Below are 15,671 nucleotides of genomic sequence, written 5' to 3' on the forward strand. Positions count from 1 at the left end.
CGACCTCGGCCAATCAGAGGTGAAAGAAACGGCCCAATCAGCCTGGAGAGACCACAGCCGGAGGCCCCGGATGAGGCCGAGCCAAAGTCTTTGAACCTCAAACCCCGCCAATCGTAGAGCAGTCACCATGGCGACAAGCTAGAGGTGAAGGGGTGGGACCAGAGAAGGCTTAACCTTCACAGGATTGGCCCACCTCTTCCCGCCGCCTGGAGCTCATGCGCACTTTCCTTAACCACCATTTTCCATCGAGTTCCAGCCAATCAAGGGCTTTGGAGCCCTAAGCTCCAAAGTCCAATAGGAATCCGGACATTCTCTGAAAGGGGAAGTGAAGGAAAGAAAGGGGACTTGTAGTAGGCGAGGCCTGTGTAGTCCCGAACCAATTGCTTATGGCCTTTGCTTATGATTGGCAGTTACTCAGACGAATAAAGCTCCCCCGGGTCGGGCGACCGGACGTATCGAGTTGTTACCAATCCCGTCGCATTGCATACTGACTGAGACTGTATCAGCCAATAATCATTGTGCAAGGGCGGGACAGCGCAAACCTCACCCCTACCTTTGGACCAATCCTTCCTTTTGAACTGTGTGATTGGCGGGCACTCAGGCCAATAGCGCCTAGAAAACTTTGAAGCCCGCCCAAAGATCGTGGGCCGGAGGCGGTTTCTTGTTGGGGCGTGTGTGTGTGTGTGTGTGTGTGTTTGAGGGGATTAAGGGGTACGTAAAGGCGAAACAGAACAGTCCATGTCGGCAGCGGAGGAGGAGGACGGGGGCCCCGAAGGGCCAAACCGCGAGCGGGGCGGGGCGGGCGCGACCTTCGAATGTAATATATGTCTGGAGACTGCTCGCGAAGCTGTGGTCAGTGTGTGTGGCCACCTGTACTGGTGAGAATCCGGGAGTGGGAGAAAAGTGGGGCTCACCTCCATACTAGGGAGGCTGGGGGCGGGGTGGCATACAATCATACAGATAATAGAGGTCACGTCCCCATAGGTGAGGCCCGAGAAGGGGACTCAATGTCTCTTTGAGTATGTGTGGGCAAGAGAGTCACGTCTGTACAGAGGAGTCCCATAGAACGGAGAGTCATTGGAACTAGGAGCTGAGAGGTATGGTGTGTTAAGAAGAAGTGGGGCCGGACCGGGGGTAGGGCGGGGACAGCACATCTGTACAGGCGAGACCCGAGCTACCTTACCCCGGAAAGTGAGGGGTCTTAGCTGTACAGGTTAGACTCAAAGGTTAGGGGTGGCACACGTTGTTTGAGTAGGTTGAGACCTAGGGATGTGGAATCCCATTCAGATGAGATATTGGTAAGCAGTGGTATGACAACCTGAGGACAAGGGCACTGAAGGAGCAACCCTGAGAAGTTAAAGGTTTGTGGAAATAGGGACTTTATTGAGCCTAGAAGAGAGGAAAAGGAGTAGTGGGAGAAGGTGCTAGTAAAAGGGGGTCTGGTTAGGGAGTGATAAGGCCAAGGACAGGGCTGGGACTGAAAGAGGAGATCTGGAAAGCTGTGGTTGAAAAGAACTGGAAACTAAGTCGAAAGGCAGAGAAGGGAGGAGATGGGTGTGTGTGTGTGTGTGTGTGTGTGTGTGTCTTTGTGTGTTTGGGGAGAGGAAAAGGTTGAGCATGTTGAGGATGGATATAGCTTTAGATGTTGTAAGATCAGAGGAGAAGGAAGGCCAGATTGGCATGGTAGAGGTTGCAGAAAATGGGAAAAGAAGCAGGTAGTACCTGGGAGAGGGGGTGAGATGGGACTCTATGAGGTTGGATCCTTGTCTCTTTTCTGTAGTTGGTTTGACCTTCTTTTTTTTCCCCCCATCCAGTTGGCCCTGTCTTCATCAGGTGCGTACTCAGAGGAGATGAAGAGGGAAATGGGGAGGTCTGAGGAGTTCAAAGACCCTGCTGTGTACTGGAAACCACTTCATTTTCTCCCCCAGTGGCTGGAGACACGGCCAGAGCGGCAAGAATGCCCAGTGTGTAAAGCTGGGATCAGCAGAGAAAAGGTTGTCCCTCTTTATGGTCGAGGGAGCCAGAAGCCCCAGGACCCCAGGTGAGAGAGAGGGGCTGGTGCTGAGGGAAGATGGAAGGCTTCTGCCCTGGCAGTGGGGTGTAGAAGGGGAGAGAACACTTCTTGCTAGTCCCTCTCCTATTCCTCAGATTGAAAACTCCACCCCGCCCCCAGGGCCAGCGACCAGCTCCGGAGAGCAGAGGGGTGAGTCTTGTCTGATTGTGTTCTTTCCTTGCAAAGACCTGCCCTGTTCCCCTCTGACTTTCTCCACCTTCCTAGGGATTCCAGTCATTTGGTGATACCGGGGGCTTTCACTTCTCATTTGGTGTTGGTGCTTTTCCCTTTGGCTTTTTCACCACCGTCTTCAACACCCATGACCCATTGCGTCGGGGTACAGGTAAGAGCCTTCCCTCAGCTCCTAGCAGGGAGCCCTCTGAACCCCCTCAGTCCCCTTCCCAGCGTAGGAGTGGATGCTTCTTCCACAGCTTTCCTCTCTCCTACAGGTGTGGATCTGGGACAGGGTCACTCGGCCTCCAGCTGGCAGGACTCCCTGTTCCTGTTTCTCGCCATCTTCTTCTTTTTCTGGCTGCTCAGTATTTGAGTTTTGTCTCCTTCCTACCCACCTCCGGCCAGAGGAGAATCAGTATTGGGGGTCCTTGCTGACCCTTCCTGACTCCTGGCCCCTCCTCCCCAACCACTCCATTTGTACTGGCTGAGGCCAACCCTGGCCACTTTCTAGGAGGGTGCGGGGAGGAGGAGTGACAGAATATGGAAGAACCTTCTGCTCTGAACTCACTGAGTAACATCATAACTCCCAGCTCTGGGACGGGAGGACAGACAGAAGAGAATGTCTGTTTCTTCTCTCTACTGATCCTTTGCTTCCCCCCACATTTCTTGATTTGGTATTGAAAGATGGGCAAGTCTCCCTCTGATTCTCCCCTACTTTCCCCTTGTTGATTTAACTTAATTTTTCTCTCCCCAGTGTCTATTATGGGTTCTGACTTAAGTGCTTCCTTCCCCTCACTACCTCCTTTATTATAAATTGAATAAACAAGGTGAGATGTATTGATGGAAGCTCTGCCCACCTTTGTCCTTACCTCCTTCCTTCCAGAACAGGAGCAGCTTCTCTCTAACTTGAGTAAATATCTGCGTGGTGTGGGGAAGCATGAGGGTGAGCTTCTCTCCTTCAAGGCTTTCAAGGGTTCAGGGGTGAGGGCATCTTACACATACACATACACACACACACACATGAGCAAATAGGGCAAGGTGTTTACTTCTCACTGTTGGGAGGCTCTGGTTGTGGAAGCACGTTTGGTGAGGTGGGTATAGTTACACAGGAAAGAACTAGTGTGGGGCCAGAACAGAGCAGGGGTGGGGGGAAAGAAAATGGAGGTGATGGATGGAGTCTGGCTGTGCATCCCTCAAGGCCCTGCTGCACTGCCCTCAGCTGCCTCAGGCTCCTCTGACTGATTCAGCTCTTCGCGCTCCTCCTCCTCCTCCTCCTCCTGGTTTTCTGGGGCCTTCCTGAGGAGGAAGATGGGGGAGAATACTGCACATGGTTCCCAGCACTCCATCATTGCTCCCTCTTACCTCCCTTCTTGCTGCCTGGAAGTCTCAAGTCTGAGGTCTCTGGCTTTCTCCACTTACCTCTCCTCTCCTTGGCGTCGCTGTCTTTGCCATATGATGGCCCCAATGAGCAGGGCAGCTATCCCCAGGCCTCCCAGGATCCCCAGGGCTAGGGCTACAGTTCCCAGCCCCTGCCCTTCCAAAGAACCTGTAGAGAGATGCAGAGAAGTGAGGGCCTGGCCCCTCCCACTCACCATTCCTTTCTTGTCAACCATCCCCCCCCCCCCCGACCATCCCCCAGTCACTTTGGCCTTTGGGAAAGCCTCACCTGCAGTTGGCCCCTCCTCTGTTTCTGAAAGACAAAGTCAGAGCAAGTTAGAAGGGAAGGTCTCAATGTGAGAGAAAGTAGGCTATTTAGTGGGAGCCCCAGTGGAGTCTTTCCCTTTCTTCAGTTCAGAGGAGAGAGGGGACAGGCTGTCTTGGTATGGCTTGGGTGGGGCAGAGGAGGCCTGGGTATGGGTACATGGAGGGGACAGTGCCAGGATGGAGTAGGGAATTCGAGTCTGCACCATCCTTTAGCCCAGCCCCAGGGTTCCTGGGATTTGGAGAGAGGTCTCCTCACCGATGATGTGGACACTGACAGCACGGCTTTCCTGGGGCCCATGGCTGGGATGGGTGGCTACACAGCTGTAGGTTCCCTGGTCCTGAGGTCTTACCTCAGAGAGGAGCAACACAGGGTTGGGGGTAAGGGGCAGGGGCACGCCCTGTGGGGAGAAGGGGGATAGGAGACTATTACAACGTGTAATACGTTTCCACACGTCCCATACTCCTATCTTTGTCTCCATATCTTCCGATATTCTGTCTTCCCCAGGTCCTTGCCTGCCTCTCTCTGAGTCTCCTGTCCTCCTAGTTGCCAGTGATGTGTCTGTCTACTTCCCAGCCCCCTCTCCAGGTCACTCACGTCCTTGATCCAGTGGATTTGAAGGGAGGACTGGGCAGGGGTTTCACAGGTCAGGGTCACGGTACCACCAGGAGCTACTGTTCCACCTTCTGGCTCTACCACCAATTGGACCTCCAGAGGCACAGGCTCTGGGGGTGGGGGCATGAGGTTGAGAGTTATACCTATGTGTGGTCCCTGTGGCCATGGGCTTCACTCTTCCCTCCTTGAGGGCCAAACTTTCAGGCCCTCCCCACCTCTACTCACCCCAGACGCTGAGCTGGATGGGGGCCGTGTGTAGGGCTTGGCGCCGGGGAAGGCCAGGACTGAAGCTACAGGAGAAAGTGGGATGGGGAGCTCCTCCCCGGGCTGGGGTCACCATCAGTTCTGACTGGAGTGTGAAAAGCCCTGTTTCAGGGTGTCTCCTGGTCTCTTCCTGCACGGACACTCCTATGGCGGGGAGGAGAAGGGAGGACAAGGCAAGACCTCCCAGGGTGGATATGGGAGGGGTCAGAAAGAAGGCAGCAGGAGGGGGAACTTTGGGACTTACCTTTGCCATCAGGTATGAGGGGTTTCCCATCCAAGTGCCAGTTAAGGGTTCCGGCAGGGTAGCCCCCCTTGGACAAACATGTCCCCACCTGGGGAGAGAGTAACCATCATCTTTGAAAATAAGAGACCACACACACATGCGCACACAAACGCATACACCTACACGGACACGGCTTACACCCCCTTCGTCTTCTCAGGACTGCTTTCTACTTCTCCCCTTTTCTTCCACTACCTTATTGGGGACACCAGCCATGAGTTCAGAGGCAGGATCCACGATTTCTGGCTTCCCAGGAATCTCTGAAGGAGGGAAAATTTCAATCAGAGGCTGCAGCTCTGAAGACTCTCATACCCCAGGTGCGGGAACTGGGGCATCTTAAGTCACAGGTTCTCACACACCAGGGCCAAGGAGTCAAGGGCTGGGGTTGAAGACTCTTCCTTAGATGAAAGGTGGGCCATGGAGAAGGCCCTGAACTCTTACGGTAGACTCGGACTTGGTAGGTTGACCTCGTCTCCTTTCCATTCCTGCTTTTTGCCTGGCACCGGAAAGTCCCCTCATCCTGGATCCCTACTGCCGGCAGGAGGAGGGAGCCATTGGGGAGCACTCGAGCTACACTATCCCAGGGGCCTCCCTGGGGAGACAGGACCTTCCAAGCTTCTGTTCGGCCTGTGTTCTGGGGACAGAGGAGAGGGGCCTGAGCAGGGCAGGTCCTTTGGGAAAGGACTCCTGAGGCAGGGAGGTGGGGATACAAATCATCACTGGTCTCTCTGGAAGTGGGGAAGCTGTGACAGGAGCCCTGCTTACCAGTTTCCATTCCAACTGCTGGGGTGGTTTCTTGGGGGCCCCCCTACAGTTCAGCACCAGTGGCTTCCCAATCCGGGCTGTGACGTTTCGGTCGCCTACTACTGCTCCTGGGAGACAGTACAATGGTGGAAGGGTAGGAGGGAAATGGGGGCTAATAAAACTAGGACAAGGTGGGTGAGGGAGCTTGAAGAGCAGTGCCCAGGTTCCAGGAAAGTTCTGGGCAGATTTGGGGAGGACAGAGTGCTTTCTGCAGGGAGGATTGGTGTGAGGGGAGTGGCTCACCCCACAGACTGAAGACCAGCACCCAGGCTCCAGCTGCTGCCCCTGCTGCCATCCTGCTTCCTTCCCAGGCTCCTTGCTCTGTCTGCCCCTCACTGCTGTGGCCACCGCCCTAGGTGGGGCTTGCACCTTCTCCCCTACCCCCATCTTCCCGTCCTGTCCCGTCACAGGGAATGCTAGGAATTCATGCTTCTTGGACAAGAGTACTTCAGATACTAGGAGAAAGTTATCACCCCACCCTTAGGCACTGCCAGCCTCTGGGCCCAGCCATATCCATGGGGGTGGGGAGTGTACCTCCTAGGGTCTCTTCTCACTCAGGACCCCCAACCCATCCCGTCAGTCCACGGAGGGCTTGCCTGGTAGACAACTGGAGACCACTGAGGGCTTGCCTGGTAAGACAATGGGAGCCCCATATGGCTTAGGCAAGGTTGCTAGGCAACAGGGTTCAGGCCAGGCTTTTTCCCTTGAGGAGGTGGTGAGGGCGAACCATGGGGCCTGGGTGGTGAGGGCAAGGCTGAGGGAACTTGGGAAAAACACCTGTTTGGGGCTTTATGAGGAAAAGATTTTTTTTTCTGGGGTTTTTCATGTTTTTGAAAATAATTCTCAACTAAACCCAGGGAAAAAAGAAAATTCTTTATTTAAAACTGTGTGTGTGTGTGTGTGTGTGTGTGTATGTGTGTATGTGTGTATGTGTTTTCTTTTTTCCTGTGAAACTACAAGTTTACAAGTGAGGAGAGAACTGCCCCCAGCCCGTGCCTCCCACCCACCACCCATCACCCATCTAACCTGCTCCCCTTCAGTCCTGCCTGGATCTTTGACAGAAGAGGTTCCCCACTAGGACAGTCTCGTAAAATCCTGAGGATGTTTGAGGGGTTCAGATGTTAAGAGTTCTGGCCAAGGATGGGACAGTGGTGATTTTACTTTCCCACATACCTGGCTTTTTGCAACCTCCCTCCTCTCTCCCCACCCTCCTGATTTTGGACTGAGAATAAAAGATGCCACATTTCTGGGGAAATGGAGGGAGATAACATAACACAAGCACCCAACCCACATTAACATATTTGGCAATAAGCCCCTCCCCATTCTTCCCCCTCCAATCTGCAAATAGTAGTTAAAAAAAAAAAAAGATTTAAAGACGTGTTACTCACAGGGAAAGGTGGCATTTCCTCAAAGTTACTGAGTCCAGCCCTGCCCAAGGATTGAGGGAAGTGGGGGGTGGGGACAGGTCAGCAGAGCAAGCCCCTGACTATCTCCACAGCAAATGCAGCAAAGAGCTGCCTGCATAAGCAAAGAACATCCAACTAAGTGATTTTAGGGGTGCAGGCTTGGTGCCCTGCTAAATGTACTTTCTGGTGGACAGGACTGGAGCCAGCTGGGCCTCTTTACAAGTTCTATTTGTTCCCCTTTCTCTTATCATGACCCCTTTGGCTATCACCCCTAACATGGGAAAGCAAGAAATTAAAAAAAAAAAAAAAAAAAAAAAGTCAATATATTTATAAAAACATCTACTTCCCCAAACTAAAAATTAAGAACCAATAACAGCAACAAAAATTTTTCAAAATACAGATGGATCCCAGGGTTTTGTTTCTTTCCTTAACAAAACAAAACAACAACAAAAATTCAACCCCAAAGCCCAGTCAACAATTCCCTAAAGTAGCAGAAACTCCCTCCGAGGTAGATATCTGAGTCAGACACTCTAGTCCACCGAGCGATTCTATTGGTTTAAGATGAGCTGCGTATGAGGTAATAAAGCCATCTGGAGGGGCAGGGGGTGGGGAGGCACAGGGTTCATGGCCCATGTCCTCTGTCCAGAAGGTATGTCCCCAGTTTTGGCATCTCTGGTTGGGCAGGGCTGGCTTCTCCATAGATCCCAGAGCAGATAAGTGGGGTGGGGGAGCCCAGAGAAAAGAGAGAAATGGAATATAGTACGGGGTGGAGGGGGATGGAAAGACAGCAGAGGGAAAGGGATCTGAACAATAGGATTCTGGGTTTTGTGACAGAAAGGAAGAGAAAGGCTGAAAAAAAAGTTAAAAAGAGGGAGACAGACCCCACTCTCCCCTTAGGGGAGCCCATTCTCCCTGCCACGTAGTCAGCACCCCCAGCACTGAGAGAGTCTGGTTGGGGAAGGGATGACCCCATTTGCCCTTCTCTGTCTTGTGCTTCTCCTGTGTCTGGGGTTTGTCCTCTGGATGCCTGTGTCCTCTTCAAGAGTCGCCTTGTGAGCCCCCACCCCTGTGGCCCTGAGGGGCAAGATCAGTTGGAAGTGTCAGAGTGAACGCTCCCTGGTCCCTCTGTCGGGGACGTCACTGAGGATGGGGTTACAGCCTCCTGCCAGCCACCGTTTGCCTGAAAAAAGAGAGAGACGGTTGGGGCAGGGCTCTGGGAAGTCTAGTGTGGGGACAACACTGCCAGCGAAAAGGCCCTCTTGTCCTGGTGAGAGTTGGACAAAGAGAGCTTCACATATCCACTCACCCTCATTTCCCGAGGGCTGTACATCTGGCCTCCCCCAAGGTTATCCCCGTAGCCCCCTGGCCCCATTGAGTGTCGGAGTGATTCCACCTGCAAGCAGCAAAGAAGGATATGACACAGTGACGAGTCTTATACCTTGAAGAGAGGGAAACCGAGTTTGGGAAAGCCCTACTCAAGGGGAGATGGGCCATCTGACCTGGGAAGCAGAGTAGGAATCTCCGTTGAGCCCGGGCATCCCCAGAAACATGTCTCCGGATCCTGAGAGATTGAAAGAGCCGCCAGAGCCTTGGTGGGGGGAGAGTAGAGAAGGGATTAGAGAAAAGTATAACACAGCCTTTGATGGCAGACAGGATTCTCACCACAGCTCTGGTTTCCAAAAAGCCCTATGAACTAGTTCTGGGGGTGCACCGCTATATGCAAATTATCCATAAGACAACACTGCAACACTCAGAAGGCGCAGGCAGTTTCTGAGCCTCCCCCCTCCGTCCCTGGCCACTTGCTGGAAGATAGAAGTAACTTCGCTGGAGTGGCCTCTGTCCCCTGACATCTCCATCCCATCTCAGCTAGGTCCTTCTCACCCCCAAAGGCCCCCTCTCAGCTGTGATCCTGCCTAGATAGGAAGTGGGAACAAAAGCAGGAAGCGTGCAAGACAGCCAGCCAGGATGGCAGTGGGGTCCACCTGCAGATGAAGGGGGTGTCGGGGAGCTGGTGCGGCTGTGGCCCCCCTGGGTGACTGACACGGCGGTCTTGACAGCATAGATGTTTGCCTCCTCTTGGAACTTTCCAATATTTTTCTTATACCGAATCCGCTTGTTGCCAAACCAGTTGGAGACCTGTGGGGTGTTGAGCAGAAAGCAGGGTCAGGTAGAGAATTTATGTTAAGTCCCTCAGTCAGTAGAATCAGAGAGCTTTTGACCTGAAAACTCCTCCCCAAGCCTCCCCAATACCTGAGAGACAGTGATTCCGCACTTCTTGGCAAGCTCCTCCTTAGCCTCCTCACTAGGATATGGGTTACTCAGATGCGAGTAGAAATACTCATTGAGGACCTCAGTGGCCTGTTTGCTGAAGTTGCGGCGTTTTCGTCTACAGAAGAGGGAGAAAGGTGGTGAGGAGGCCGGCTGTTCGGGCAGGGCCTCCATCTTGCCTAACTCTGGAGAATGCCACTGCTATAGGGTACCATGTTGTGTTGCACGGTGGCCCAGGGGCTTGGAGAAGAATGGGAAGGAGCCCAGGGTTGGGGGCTGGCCTGGGCCTCTGAGCCCCACCTGGCATCCAAGAAGCGGGAACGCAGAATCATGACAGCCTCACAGGTGCTCTGCTTGAGCTGCATCTGGATGGCGCTGAACTTCCGATGGATGATGCTCACCATGCGCTCCATCTCCTTGGGTGCCACAGGCCGTGTGCGGCTCTGTTCCCTCAGCAGGTTCATGACGTGGGTTGTGAACTCGTTACACGCCTATAGTGGGAGCCAGTGGGTTGTGAGGAGGGGCCCTTTGGCCCTGGGATTCCCCTCAGGAGCCTCTCCTTTCACCCACTCCAGCCTTGTCTCCTCACCTGCTCATATTTCTCCAGCTCCGAGTGGTAGATGTGGCGGATCTGAGCAAGTTTGCTGCGATAGTCCGAGTGTTCGATGGAGTTGTCAGGGGACACGCCGCCCCCGGAGGCTGCTGCGGCTGCAGCTGCTGCCGCCGAGCCCCCTCCTTTCTCAGGCCCAGCCACACCCTCTGCCAGAAGCATGTTGTCCAGGCGCATCAGCTGTGGGTCCACCGGCTCCTCCTCTTGGGAGCTTCGAATGCTAAGGCCTAGCATACAGGCCAATGAACTTAGGGACCCAGGGAACCCACAGCCAGCTCTCAGCCCTCCTAGTGTCTTCCTGGAGACCCAAGTTTCCAGGTTTTGGTTCCCTCCCTAGTTCCCCTTAGCAACTTCTCTAACCCCTACTGTTCTCAGGGCCCCAGGGTATCAAACTCTGAGCCTGAGTCCTATAAAGAACAGGATTCTGTCCCCAGAAGGGAGAAATCAGAGGGGGTCCCACATACCGGTTTTCTCCTTGATTTCACACAGGACACTAAAGAGAGCAGGCTTCATTCGGTGGCAGTTGAGGGCGTGTTTCCTTGGGAGGAAGGGGAGAGAAGAGTTGAGGAGCTATAGAAACAGAGGAGGGATTGAGTGAGGGAGACCATGAGGGTGAGAGGGGAGCCTCTGAACCAGCAGGGAGGTACAAAGTGGGGGTGGGGGCAGAATGGAGTTGGGGGGTTCTTGGGAAGAGATCAGCTCCCTGAGTGTAGAAATGTGGGGAAGCTGCTTGGCTTAAGGAAGATGGAGGGAAGATGCAGACAGCAAGATAAAGGCACTGTGGGCATGCACAGGGGCTGTGGGAAATGGGTCTACAGGGGTAGGGAAGGAGAGTTTGGGGGTGACTGCTGACATGAGGGTGACTAGGTAGACTGCAGAGGAAAAGAGATGCAGACTGCAAGAAGAGTCAGAGTTTGAGGTGCCAGAGAGGGGTTGGAGGAGTTGAATATAGATGTGTGTGGAGGGTCCTGGGACTGAACAAGGCAGAAGGCTCTGATGTTCCTAGTGTCCCGCTGAACAGGGGCCAAGGGTGGGGGAGGACCCTTGAAGGCTGGGCCATGGTGGAGAGGAGCGGTAGGAGCTTTGGGAAGGGCTGTGGAGGTCCCCAGGCCTGGAGGGTATGGGGGTGGGCTGGGAGGAGAGTTAAGACAGCATAGCAGTTTCTTAGTCTGAGAGCCAGAACAGGGCTCTGGAGATGGAACCTGTTCGAGGGAGTATGGGGGTCAGTGGGGAGTTTGGGGGGGGGGTGATGCCACCCTGGGTTCCCCTCTTTGAAGGTTTCAGGGCCTGGGGGTGAAGGGAGGTTCGTGAAGGAGGGCTTATCTTGGAGCTCCCAGGAGTAAGGAGAGAAGAGAGCTTTAGGATCCTGGAGCCGATCCTGGAGTAGGGGGTGGGGGCGACTCCCAGAAGATTCAGAGCTTGTGAATGGGGTTTCTGCTGGGTCTGTGTGGGGTCCCGGGGTGGGGGCACTCACTTGGCCTGGGCCTCGTCCAGGCTCTGGTCGGTGATGGTCATTATCTGCTGCAGAATGTCCCCGATGTCTTGCTTCCCTCGGCCTCCCGGGACCCCCCCGCTACCCCCACCGGGGTCTCCGCCACCAGGAGGCTCGCCAGGGCCCCCAGGCTCCCCACCCACCAATCCCAGGCCCCCCCGGCCCCCACCTGGAGGGGGCGGCCCCAGCAGCCGCTCGTCCATAGTTGGGGGGGGGGCCCTGAGGCCCCCTCCCTGCTCCGCCCCTCCCCCCGCCTGGTTACTTCCCCCCCCCCACAAACTCGGTGGGGCCGCTGCTCCCTCCGCCCCAACCCCCGCCTGTCTCCCCCCTCCCGGCTCTCCCGGAGGTTCACCCCGGCCCTGAAGGGAGACCTGGGGTACCGGCTGGGCCCCCCACAGGAGACCCCGGCCCCCGGCGGCGGAGAAAATGGAGCCGGAGAGAGAGAGGAGGCCCAAGCGGGGGTGTGTGTGAGAGAGAGAGAGAGAGAGGGAGGAGGGAGAAGGGGGGAGCGAGGGAGGGAGGCGGGGGGGGAGGGGAGCGGGAGAGGAAGAGGAGGGGAGAAGAGAGGAGGAACAGGGAGGAGCTGGGGGCGGAGAAAGACACATAGAAACAGAGGAACTAGCATCGAGTGGAGGAGGGGAGAGGGAAGAGGGGACGAGGGGAGGAGACTAGACCTTGTGGGGGCGGGGCGGGATATGCTTAGGCCAGGGGGCTGGACTTCGGTGGCCTCGGAAGGGCGGGGTGGGGAGGCGTATTGGGGCTCAGGGGCCGCAACTTGGGTTCTGAATTAGGGAATCTAGGTGTTGTGGACTCCGGCCCCTAGAATCCCTGGGTTCACAGACAGCTCAGTTCATATTTCTTCTCCTAATGACTCCCCTCCCTGTTCTACTTAATTAAAACCAGGAGAGGGGGGGCTGGGGGGGTATAATTAGGGAGGTCTCCAACCGCTGCTTAATGAGCCAGTAATTAACCAGCCAGGGAGGGGAGCTGGCCTCTCGCCAAAGTAGGGAAGGAGGCGGCCTCTTGGCCTCACCTTCCTATGCCCCCCCTCGGCCCCCCCCCCGCGTCGCAGCCCAAACACCAGTCTTCTTCAGTCCAGAGAGGAGAATTACATTTATTCATACAACCAAAACATCGGACTCGGAGCAGCAGTGGGGAGGGAGGGTGGGCAGTGCTAAGTGTCCATTCACAGCCTGTAAGGCCCCTCAGTCCTGGGGTGGGAGTGCTGGTGGTGGGGTGGGCGAATGGTCTTACCTTTTTGTAATGCCCTCTCTCCCTTTCTTCTTACTGGGAAGGAGGGTGGAACTGTCTCTCAGGCCCTAACTTTGGGAGATTTGCCTTCTCTTGGGAGATAGAGGCCTGAGCCCTCAGATCCTGCCTAGTGGCTAGACTACTGGGGGTATCCCCACAGCTCAGGACCAAGACTTCCAGCCACTCCTTGGGATCAGGGGAGGGGGTGGGGTGTTCCTCAGTGGCTGGGATCTTCTCACTGCTTCAAGCTCCCATGTACTGGGGGAGGGAGTTAAATGACCATCCTACCCTATTCCCAGGACTTTCACCTCCTCTGTTCCTCGGGAAGGTGAATGAGGATGATGGATATTGAGATTTCTCCTGGGTCTTCCAGTCTCTGGTGCCCCTGCCAAGCAGGGGTTGAGGGCATGCTGCCCAGCTTTGAGCCCCAGGAGTGTGGAGGGGCTGGTGGAGGGGCTCACGTCTCAGCAGGTATGTGTGGGGGGCCGGGACCTTTGCTCCTCCATTCGACCTCCACCCTGAACTCTCAGCAGCAACTCCAGGAGCTCCTGTCCCCCTGGGGGTAGGGGAGGCTCTGACCGCTGGGCTTCCATCCGCTGGCACTAGAGGAGTGGAGGGAAGGGAGTGTTGGTGAGATTTTAAGAGGGGCAGGCCTTGCAAGGAGCCAAGGCTGGCGAGAGGGGTATGTAGGATACCTGTGATGGGGATGGAGGGACCGGGGCCTGGCCAGGGGGTAGATGGTGGGGAGGAGGGGTAGAGCCCAAAAGAGAACAAAGGCCAAGAGACCAGAAAGCCTGGGTCTTGCCTTCTGGGGAGGTGTCTCACCTGGTGACTGAGGATAGTGCTGTAGAGCTGTTCTCTGTCCTCAAGAGGCCGAAGTGGGGCTGGGGCTATGCTTGGGGGGTTCTGGGGGATGTGGAAGGTGGCTCTTTGCTCCTCTAGGCGGCGGGACTGGGCCTCAGCCACCAAATCCAGAAGGAGCTCAGTCTGCAGGGAGAGCAGGGAGGCCGAGCGGGGCCCCAGGGCTGGGGAGAGGAGGGGTAGGGCTCAGAGACCCAGAGAAGTTGGCAGACAGGAGGGGTGGTGGTGCTAGATGACTTGGAGTGAGAGCTGAGGGGGTGCAATGAGGAATCAGGAGGAGGTGGGGAGAGGGCCTTGGTAATGGGATCAGGAAGGATGTGGGCACCAAGATGAGGGAGCTCCCTGGGCGAGTGAGGGTACCTGTGTGGTGGGTCCCTGGAGGAGGAGGGGACGGAGGAGCAGATCGCCAAGGCCGAGTGGTGGTGTTCACAGGGGGCCAGCCATGCTCATCCTGATGGGGGCCCTGATGCTGGGAGACATCCGGTCCAATCAAGTGGGGGTGTGGTGGGCAGGGGGCTAGGCTGACAGCCCATTTCCTCTTTCTGTGTCTCTGTTCCTGCCTCAGTTTGCCCAAGCCCTTCCAAGTCCCCCGAGTCCCCTTTCACTGCGTCCCTGCCCCACATCCTCTTACCTCCCTCTCTCCCAGTGTCAGCCTCCCCAGCCCAGTGCGCAGCTCACCTGGTCACCATTCTCTTCTTCCTGGGGTCTCTCGGCCTCCATCCCCTGGAGGGGAGAAATTGATGGGGGTGGGGTAGCTGGGATTTGGGACGAGGGCTGGAACCCTAGGTTCCTGAGGGGAGTGGGGGCTGGAAGGGGTGGGGGTGAGCCAGGGGCTGGATGCCTGGGTACTGAGCAGGAAGCTGGGTTCCTGGTCAGCCCCCCCACGGGCCCCGCCCATCCCTGTCAACTTCCTCCAGTTCTCTTTTCCCACCCAAACTACTTGCTCGACCTCTCTCTCGCCCCAGGGGAGCACAGAGACTGGGAAAAGCGTCTCCAGCTGCAGTAGTGGAGGGGGTTTATCATAGAGAATGACTCTTGGCCTTCACATCTCCAGAGGTTCAGTAGTCCCTCAACCCTAGGCTCTGTTCTTTCCACTCCCCTCCTCCCTTTCAGCTCTTTCTGTCAACACAGGAACTAGCTACACAGGAAGTGGTTTTACTCCTCAGAACCCCCCCCCCCCCCGCCCACTCCCCCAGGTCCCCTTCCTAAGAGGACCCTGATGTAGGCTTTGTCCCTCTTCTGTGTCCCAGCTTCCCACAGACTTATGGGGACTGGGAGGGGCATGGTTCCAGTGGGAAGCAAAGTACTCAGACCCAGGGATGTTGGGCCCTCAAACATGTACATATACCCCTAGCAGTGGCTCCAACACACAGTAAGTATTCAATAAATATGTGTTGGATAGTTATCCCTGCCCTCTAGGTGCTTATAGTCTATTCAGGGGACAAGATATGTACCAAATATGAGACAAGGGGCAGGGGAAACTTTCCTCTGGTTATGAATGAAGGGTATAGAAATGGAAAAGGGAGATGACCTTCTCCCTGGCTTGGTCTCAATACTGGTCAGGCGTGCTGGCACCAGGGTGGGAACAGGATAGAGATATTTGGAACCTCTAAATGGCAACCTGCCATATTATGAAGTTTACAGGTGAGTGACTTGGAGCATGAAGTCAACTCTAGTGATCAAGAGATCTAGTTCTACCACTTAATGCCTTGCAATCTTGGGCAAATAAAATCTCTGTGCCTCAGTTTCTCAAAGAGTAAAATGGAGCTTTAATAGCGCCTACCTTATAGAATTGATGTGAGGATTAAGTGCGATAATTTGGCATATAGTGAATGCTCAATAAATGGTAGTTACTGTTAGCTTTCAAAATGCCTCATGCCTCCATGTCTCA

General features: G+C 55.3%; 4 protein-coding genes across 9 annotated transcripts; 1 reads left to right on the plus strand and 3 right to left on the minus strand.

Moving 5' to 3' along the window:
* Nucleotides 1-640: 640 nt before the first annotated feature.
* On the plus strand, nt 641-3,064 carry RNF5 (ring finger protein 5). Of its 3 annotated transcripts, XM_043571834.1 has the most exons (6): nt 641-878; nt 1,815-1,833; nt 1,929-2,041; nt 2,149-2,203; nt 2,279-2,396; nt 2,503-3,064. In XM_043571834.1, exons 1-6 carry the CDS (start codon nt 739-741, stop codon nt 2,598-2,600), a joined length of 543 nt encoding a protein of 180 aa, XP_043427769.1. In that variant the 5' UTR covers nt 641-738; the 3' UTR covers nt 2,601-3,064. The 3 variants fall into 3 exon arrangements, with proteins under 3 accessions (XP_043427769.1, XP_043427768.1, XP_043427770.1); XM_043571833.1 differs by having other exon boundaries at nt 684-878; nt 1,815-2,041; XM_043571835.1 differs by lacking the exon at nt 1,815-1,833 and having other exon boundaries at nt 785-878.
* A 184-nt stretch (nt 3,065-3,248) lies between these two features.
* AGER (advanced glycosylation end-product specific receptor) lies at nt 3,249-6,634 on the minus strand. 4 transcript variants are annotated; one of them, XM_043571823.1, is made up of 11 exons: nt 6,136-6,420; nt 5,854-5,960; nt 5,530-5,722; nt 5,284-5,348; nt 5,053-5,140; nt 4,770-4,952; nt 4,527-4,654; nt 4,188-4,329; nt 3,894-3,917; nt 3,647-3,773; nt 3,249-3,523 (listed from the first exon to the last, which is right to left on the minus strand). In XM_043571823.1, exons 1-11 carry the CDS (start codon nt 6,185-6,187, stop codon nt 3,421-3,423), a joined length of 1,212 nt encoding a protein of 403 aa, XP_043427758.1. In that variant the 5' UTR covers nt 6,188-6,420; the 3' UTR covers nt 3,249-3,420. The 4 variants fall into 4 exon arrangements, with proteins under 4 accessions (XP_043427758.1, XP_043427759.1, XP_043427755.1 ...); XM_043571824.1 differs by lacking the exon at nt 6,136-6,420 and adding an exon at nt 6,427-6,634 and having other exon boundaries at nt 5,530-5,960; XM_043571820.1 differs by having other exon boundaries at nt 5,854-6,420.
* A 110-nt stretch (nt 6,635-6,744) lies between these two features.
* PBX2 (PBX homeobox 2) lies at nt 6,745-11,886 on the minus strand. Its single transcript, XM_043571819.1, has 9 exons — nt 11,651-11,886; nt 10,641-10,714; nt 10,156-10,403; nt 9,867-10,057; nt 9,549-9,684; nt 9,281-9,434; nt 8,798-8,886; nt 8,605-8,691; nt 6,745-8,478 (listed from the first exon to the last, which is right to left on the minus strand). Exons 1-9 carry the CDS (start codon nt 11,869-11,871, stop codon nt 8,386-8,388), a joined length of 1,293 nt encoding a protein of 430 aa, XP_043427754.1. The 5' UTR covers nt 11,872-11,886; the 3' UTR covers nt 6,745-8,385.
* Nucleotides 11,887-12,767: 881 nt separating this feature from the next.
* GPSM3 (G protein signaling modulator 3) lies at nt 12,768-14,901 on the minus strand. The gene is made up of 4 exons (XM_043571836.1): nt 14,459-14,901; nt 14,141-14,249; nt 13,745-13,944; nt 12,768-13,521 (listed from the first exon to the last, which is right to left on the minus strand). Exons 1-4 carry the CDS (start codon nt 14,498-14,500, stop codon nt 13,384-13,386), a joined length of 489 nt encoding a protein of 162 aa, XP_043427771.1. The 5' UTR covers nt 14,501-14,901; the 3' UTR covers nt 12,768-13,383.
* Between the last annotated feature and the right edge of the window lie 770 nt (nt 14,902-15,671).

The sequence above is a fragment of the Prionailurus bengalensis genome (genome assembly GCF_016509475.1).
Source record: "Prionailurus bengalensis isolate Pbe53 chromosome B2 unlocalized genomic scaffold, Fcat_Pben_1.1_paternal_pri B2_random_Un_scaffold_46, whole genome shotgun sequence".
NCBI lineage: Eukaryota > Metazoa > Chordata > Mammalia > Carnivora > Felidae > Prionailurus > Prionailurus bengalensis.